The sequence below is a fragment of the Mauremys mutica genome, chromosome 4, assembly GCF_020497125.1.
Source record: "Mauremys mutica isolate MM-2020 ecotype Southern chromosome 4, ASM2049712v1, whole genome shotgun sequence".
NCBI classification, from domain to species: domain Eukaryota; kingdom Metazoa; phylum Chordata; order Testudines; family Geoemydidae; genus Mauremys; species Mauremys mutica.
This window is the reverse complement of record NC_059075.1, coordinates 148800582-148807946: the sequence shown is the minus strand read 5'-3', so window position 1 is coordinate 148807946 and position 7365 is coordinate 148800582. Positions and strand designations below refer to the sequence as shown.

General features: G+C 57.2%; 1 protein-coding gene across 2 annotated transcripts; it reads right to left on the bottom strand.

The window, feature by feature from the left end:
- On the bottom strand, positions 1-6732 carry LOC123368303 (oocyte zinc finger protein XlCOF6-like). 2 transcript variants are annotated; one of them, XM_045012989.1, is made up of 4 exons: positions 6521-6732; positions 5803-5932; positions 4900-5016; positions 1-3511 (listed from the first exon to the last, which is right to left on the bottom strand). In XM_045012989.1, the coding sequence occupies exons 1-4, from the start codon at positions 6542-6544 to the stop codon at positions 1728-1730; spliced, it is 2055 nt and encodes a 684-aa protein (XP_044868924.1). In that variant the 5' UTR covers positions 6545-6732; the 3' UTR covers positions 1-1727. The 2 variants fall into 2 exon arrangements, with proteins under 2 accessions (XP_044868924.1, XP_044868925.1); XM_045012990.1 differs by having other exon boundaries at positions 5803-5929.
- Between the last annotated feature and the right edge of the window lie 633 nt (positions 6733-7365).

Genomic DNA, 7365 nt, shown 5'->3' with positions numbered 1-7365 from the left:
TTAAAATTAAATTAAAATACAGAGCCCCCGGACCGGTGGCCAGGACCCAGGCAGTGAGAGTCCCACTGAAAATCAGCTCACGTGCCGCCTTTGGCACGCGTGACATAGGTTGCCTACCCGTGCTAGAGACAGGTAACTTGCTTAGCTGTTTTCAGTTAAGTCTGCAGCTTTGGGGGCATGGCCCAGACCCTGGATCTGTTACAGCAGGCTAGCATGTCTGGCTCAACAAGACAGGGTTCTGGAAATCCCAAACTGGCAGGGAAAACTGGCTCTGAGGTAATTTCAGCACATCAGGTGATAGTCCCAAGGGGATCTCTGTGACTGAACCCATCACACCTCCCTTCCCCCATCCCACACAGTGCAGATATGTTTTACCATTTGTCTCTCTCCTCTGCTTGTTGTTAATAAATGAATTTGTTTAGTTTGAAACCAATCTTTGTTGCATTAAATGAAAGCAAACATAGCCACGCAAAGCAACAGGCATTTTTCTAAAGTTATTTCAGTGTATAGTATGGAAGAATTGCAGTCACGTACTAGCATTTCAAGCACTGCACTCCTGAGCATAGTAACAAATATTACTGGCTTTCAGCAGCTCCTTATGGCCCAGTGCTGCACCCCTCTAATAGCCCTGGTCTCTGGCTGTTCAAATTCAGCTTCCAGGCGCTGAGCCTCAATGGTCCATCCCTGAGTGAACCTTTCACCCTTCCCGTCACAAATATTATGGAGGTTACAACAAGCGGCTACAAGCATAGGAATGTTGTCATCGGCCAGGTCCAGCTTCCCATACAGACAGCGCCAGCGGGTCTTTAAATGACCAAAATCACACTCAACCGTCATTCTCCCAGGATCCCAATGGGCATTTCAACTTCCCCTACAGTGATCTTCTGGTCCAGGAAGAAAGTCCTAGCTTGCAGCTTCCTGAACAGTCCAGTGTTTTGAAAGATGCATGCATCATGCACCTTTCTGGATCAGCCTGGGTTAATGTCTGTGAAATGCCCACAGTGATCCACAAGCGTCTGGAGAATCATCAAGAAATACCCCTTGCGATTAACATACTTGGAGGCTAGTTGGTCTCATGCCAGAAGTGGAATATGCGTCCCATCTATCACCCCTCCACAGTTAGGGAAACCCATTTGCGCAAAGCCATCTACAATGTCATACACGTTGCCCAGAGCCATGGTTCTTCTGAGCAGGATGCGATTAATGGCCCTGCACACTTCCATCAACACAAGTCTAACGGTCGACTTTCCCACTCCGAACTGGTTAGCGACTGATTGGTAGCAGTCTGGAGCAGCCAGCTTCCACAGTGCACTTGCCACGTGCTTCTCCATGGGCAGGGCAGCTCTCATTCTCATGTCCTTGCACTGCAGGGCTGGGGCGAGCTCATCACACAGACCCACGGAAATGGCTTTCCTCATCTGAAAGTTCTGCAGCCGCTGCTTATCCCATACATGCATGACGATGTGATCCCACCATTCAGTGCTTGTTTCCCAAGTCCAAAAAGCGATGTTCCACTGTGGTCAGCACCTCTGTGAATGCCACAAGCAACCTTGTGTCGTAGCTACTATGGGTGGTGAGTTCAATGTCGAGCTCCTCTTCACTTCCCAAAACACTTAGCGGCAGAAGAGGAAGAGATGCTCCGTGGGATAGCTACCCACCTGTCTGCTCTTCCCCACACTGCTCGGCAAAGTCCTCTTCCCTGCTCCACACAGTCTCTCTGCTGGGCATCATGGGGAGAGGACCACTCCCTGGTCTGCATCTGCTGGCACTGTGCCAGGCCCATCGGCTGCCACAAGCCCCTCAGGCCCTGGCACTGACACAAGGGTGTTGGTGTGAGTGACCTGGTGCCGGGTGAGGTTGCCCAACTGAGAAAAGCATTTGCCACAATCAGCACAGCTGTACGGCTGCTCCCCGGTGTGCGCGCGCTGGTGTTTTCTCAGCACTGAGATCTGTGCAAAGCTCTTGCCGCAGTCAGAACAGCAGTGCGGCAGCTCCCCTGTGTGCGTGCGCTGGTGCATTTTCAGCACTGAGATCTGTGCAAAGCCCTTGCCACAATCTTCACTGTGGTATGGCCGCTCCCCAGTGTGTGTGCGCTGGTGTCTTGTCAGGTGTCCGATCTGTGTAAAGCCCTTCCCGCACTCAGCACAGCGGTGCGGCCGCTCCCCGGTGTGCGTGCGTTGATGTACTCTCAGGCTTGAGCTGTGTGCAAAGCTCTTGCCGCAGTCGGTGCAGCGGTCTGGCCGCTCCCCGGTGTGCGTGCGTTGATGTACTCTCAGGCTTGAGCTGTTTGCAAAGCCTTTGCCACAGTCAGCACAGCAGTAAGGCCACTCCTTAGTGTGTGCGCGCTGGTGTGTTGTCAGGTGTCCGATCTGTGAAAAGCCCTTGCCGCACTCAGCACAGTGGTGCGGCCGCTCCCCGGTGTGCATGCGTTGATGTACTCTCAGGCTTGAGTTGTGTGCAAAGCCTTTGCCACAGTCAGCACAGCAGTATGGCCACTCGTTAGTGTGCGTGCGCTGGTGCATTCTCAGCTGTGAGATCTGTGCAAAGCCCTTGCCGCAGTCAGCACAGCAGTGCGGCCGCTCCCCTGTGTGCGTGCGCTGGTGCATTTTCAGCACTGAGATCTGTGCAAAGCTCTTGCCGCAGTCAGCACAGCAGTGCGGCCGCTCCCCTGTGTGCGTGCGCTGGTGCATTCTCAGCACTGAGATCTGTGCAAAGCCCTTGCCACAATCTTCACAGCGGTATGGCCGCTCCCCAGTGTGTGCGCGCTGGTGTCTTATCAGGTGGGTAAACTGTGCAAAGCTCTTGCCGCAGTCAGCACAGCAGTGTGGCCGCTCCCCTGTGTGAGTGCGCTGGTGCATTCTCAGATGTGGTATCTGTGCAAAGCCCTTGCCACAATCTTCACAGCGGTATGGCCGCTCCCCAGTGTGTGTGCGCTGGTGTCTTGTCAGGTGCGTAAACTGTACAAAGCTCTTGCCGCAGTCGGTGCAGCGGTGCGGCCGCTCCCCGGTGTGCGTGCGCTGGTGCATTCTCAGCTGTGAGATCTGTGCAAAGCCTTTGCCACACTTATCACAGCGGTATGGCCGCTCCTTAGTGTGTGTGCGCTGGTGTGTTGTCAGGTGTCCGATCCGTGAAAAGTCCTTGCCGCACTCAGCACAGTGGTGCGGCCACTCCCCGGTGTGCGTGCGCTGATGTATTCTCAGGCTTGAGTTGTGTGCAAAGCTCTTGCCACAGTCAGCACAGCGATACCGTTGCTCCCTGGGGTGCATGCGCCGATGCTGGTTCAGCACGGAGGGGTTGCTGAACCTCTTGCTGCCGTCAATGCGGTGGTGGGGGCGCCAGCCCCTGGGGAGTCTCTGTTGTGTAGCCACATCTGGTCTCTGGCTGAGTTTATCCGGGGGATGGACTGCGTCCTGTGCATGGATCCCCCTGTGGGCCGTGGGATCCTGCTTTCCTGCTGCACTCTCCCCACACTCAGACTGTGTCCTCGTTCCTCCCAGGATCCCGAGCCCTGCTGGAGAGAGCAGAGGCAATCCCGGTGTTAGCCACTTCCTGGCGCAGCGCCGGGCTGGGGACAGGGCAAGCGGGAGCCCGCTCTGGCCCCGGTGTGCGCTGCTGCCACCCCGGAACCACTTCAGGTAAGCAGTGCTGAGCCGGAACCCGCAGCCCAAACCTCTCCTGCACCCCACCCCCCAACCCCTTGGCCTGAGCCCCCCGCTGCACCCCATACCCCAACGCCCTGCCGAGTCCCCTGCCGCACCCCAACCCCCTGCCCTTAGCCCCCTCCCACACTCTGCACCCCTCCCTGCACCACTGCCCTGAGCCCCCTCCCACACTATGCACCCCCTCCTGCACCTCAACCCCCTTCCCTTAGCCCCCTCATACACCCCGCACTCCCTCCCACATCCCAACTCCCTGCCCCAGATCTACATTCATGGCCCTGCATGCCATTTCCCCACCCAGATGCGGCCCTCGGGCTAAAAAGTTTGCCCATCCCTGGGTTAGACGGACACCTGTTAAGGATGATCTAGAAAGATAATACTTAGCCTTTCCTCACTTCAGGGGACTGGACTAGATGATCTACCAAGGTCCTTTCTAGGCCTACAATTTTATGATTCATAGATATCAAGGCCAGACACACTCCCTGTGACTCCAAACTCCATCTTGCTGCTGTGATTTTCCACAGTAAGGACAAAGGGGCCCTTCCACATGGCAGAGGGTATAAAAAATGCCCTGGAAACCCCTCCATTTTGTCTTCATTCCTGCTTCCAATCCGTATCTCTGGAGTAACCTCTCTACAAGTGAAGTTTTGAACAAAGGACTGAATGACCCAGCCATGTATTGGATGTAATTCCATCTAGCCTGAAACAAGCCTGAACCAAGAACTTTGCAACTGTTGTATGTATTTGATTCCATTTAACCAGTTTTAACTCTCATTTATATTTCTTTCTTTTTATGAATAAGCCTTTAGATTTCAAAGGATTGGAAACAGTGTGATTTGTGGGTGAAATCTGAATTGGATGTTGCTCTGGGGCTTGGTCCTTTGGGATCAGGAGAACCTTTTTCTTTAACTGGGGACACTGGTTTTAATAATCATTTGTTCCTATAAGGAGTGCTACTGGTGGTGATACAAGGGAACTGGGGTATCTGAGGGAACTGCTTGTATGACTTCTGGTTAGCCAGGGGCGTGAAACCGAAATCCTCTCTGTTTGGCTGGTTTGATGTGCCTTAGTAGTGAAGGACCCCCAGCCTTGGGCTGTGACTGCCCTGCTCTAACCAGGTCGTCCTGAATTGATACTCTCAGTTGTGTCACCCAAGAGCACCCCTTGTTACACTTCTAGGTTAAGGAGCCCTCTGCTAGCAGCTGTGTAAATCAGCAGGGATTGGATTGTTATGATTTACCTGAGGAGGGGCTCTCAGGCCCTGAGCTTTCCCCGGAGTCCTCAGCATCCCAGATCCAGAGCTCTGCCTCCCCTAGCTCGATCCGGTGGATTAAGTCTGGTGTGGAATCTGAATAGCCTGTTTGGGGGAAAGAATCAGTTTTTCACTAAAGTTTTGGGGGCAGGGAATCATTTATATGTTGGTGCAGCCCAGCACAACAGGGCCCAGATCTCAGTCAAGGTGTGTCTGCGCAGCACTGGGTGCGACGAGGCCCTGACCTCGGCCAGGTGTGTTCACACAGTACCTGGCACAGCGGGACACTGCTCTCAGTCGCTGCTTCAGAGGAAAGCCCAAGAGATCCCAAGCAGAAGAATAATGATATAAACCTTCCTTAGAGGAGATTTCTTCCCATCTCCCACCAGGCAAGTTTGGTTCATACTCTGAAGCTATGGAACCTTCTCAATTTGCTTTGGGGGCTGAGTCATGTGGCACAAGGTGGCTCCATTACACAGACCTATCAGTTCTTTTGCTTAGGATGCAACATTGTTCAACTGTACAGTTGTTAAATTTATGACGTTCATTCTTTTGGGGGAGGTGTGGAGCTGTTACAAGCAGCAGGAGTTTTCTTCCTGCCTTATTTGTCTAGAGTCAGTTCCTGAGGCAGAGTTGCTGCCCTCCATGTCTGGGCTAGGATTCCTGGAAGTGGTTGTTGCTTATGTGCTGTTTGCCACCACCTCTGTTGCAGGACTTAGGTACGTAATACGTTAGACTAAGATTAGATCCAGGCTCTGTAGCCCTGATTTCTCCTTTAACAGGAAACCAGCCCGAAAGGGGCTGACATTTGCCACCACATGGCAACTGAGGCATCAAGGAAACTGGTCAGAACTCATAGCTGTGAGTAAAAGAAGGGAAATTGGTCCCTACCCAAGGAAACAAGGGCCTGGTAATTCCTCAGCATCTGGTCCCGGTACAGCTGCTTCTGTGGCTGGGATAGGAGCTCCCACTCCTCCCGGGTGAAATACAGAGCAACGTCCTCAAACACCACCTGGAGCTGCTGGCACAAGCGTTCCACACTCAGCACCTTCCGCTCCAGCCCCCCAGCCCGGAGTCTCAGCAGGGGACGCGGTTTCTAGGGGAGCGACTCCCAGGGAGCCCCCCCGCCCAGCACCTGTGACCCAGGGACACTCCCGCGCCCCCTCAGCTCCCCCAGGGACCCGGGGCCCTGCTGGCCGGGATAGGAGTCGCCCTCGGCTCCCCGCGGGGCTCTGGGCGGGGCGCTGGAAGGGCCCGAACCCCCGGGCAGGGAACAGGCTCCTCCCCCCGCCCCGCCCCCGGCCGGAGTCCCCGCCCCCGCCCCCGCCCTGTGCTCAGCCCCGCTCCCGCCCCGGCTCCGGCTCCTCTGCCCGGCCGGGGCCGCGCTCGGGGGAAGGGGCCGCGCCCGGCTCCGCGTGTCCGCCCGGCCAGGGCCCCCCAGCCCCGGGGGGGGCCCCGCGCCGCTCCCCGGCCCCCGCGCTCCGGCTGCTGCAGCCCCCGGCCCCGGGGTCACTAGCGCGGGAGGGACCCGGGTCCCGGCCCCCCTCGGCTCGGCCCCCAGCCGGGACCAGCCAGTGCCCGGCCGGGGAGTCCCCGCCCCGCGTCCTACCTGCGCCGGCCCCGCTGCAGCCATCGCCGGGCTCGGCTCCGGCCCCGGCCGCTTCCTCCGCCCGGGCAGCGACTTCCCGCCCCGCGGCTGCTGCCTCCCCGGGGCCGCCTCTCGCCCGCTCCCCGCGCTGGGGCTGCAGCCGGGACCCGCCTGCGCACGGGCCGGGCTGGGACCCAGGGGGCCGGGCTGGCCCCGCTCCGCCCCGCGCCTGCGCCGCCGGCTCCAGCAGCCGGGCGAGGCCCCATCGCAGGGACCTTCCCGACGAGCCCCCCGGACGCCTGGGTCCCGAGTCCGGCCGCCGGGGGGCGCTCGCTGCACGTCGTGTCCTGGTCTGGGAATGGGGCACCGCTGCGCCTCGGGGAGCTGGCTGGGGCTGAGGGTTGGGAGCCCGGACTCCTGGGTTCTCTCCCGGCTGTGGGAGGGGAGCGGGAACTAGTGGGTATAAGGAGACCCGGGCCAGGTAGTGCAGCGTGTGTGTCACAGTAAGGGCTGGGTCGGGCTGTGTTTGTTGCTCGCTGTGTGGTGTTGGTGCGTGTGTTACAGGAGATCACACCCCAGGCTGGGTATGGTGTAGTGTGCATGTTACAGGACCCTGTGTGACGGAGCTATTCTGGCGGGACCCAACTGAGAGTGCCAAATCAGGACCAATTGCTTAAACTGGGCAGTCACAGCCCTAGGCTGGGGTTTTTCCACCTCTAAGGCAAACCAAACCAGCCAGACAAAAAGGACTTTGGTCTCACCCCACTGGCTAACCACAAGTCACACAAGCAATTTCCTTAGACACTCCAGTCTCCCAGCATCACCACCAGTGCACTCGTCCTGGGGATGAATGGTTATGAAAACCA

Coding starts and splice junctions, on each gene's coding strand:
- LOC123368303 (XM_045012989.1), bottom strand. CDS start 6,544: ATGGCTGCAGCGGGGCCGGCGCAG. Junction 5,017..5,802: donor CCAGGCCCTTGTTTCCTTGG/GTAGGGACCAAT, acceptor TCCCCCAAACAG/GCTATTCAGATTCCACACCA. Junction 3,512..4,899: donor GCCTGAGAGCCCCTCCTCAG/GTAAATCATAAC, acceptor TGCTCTCTCCAG/CAGGGCTCGGGATCCTGGGA.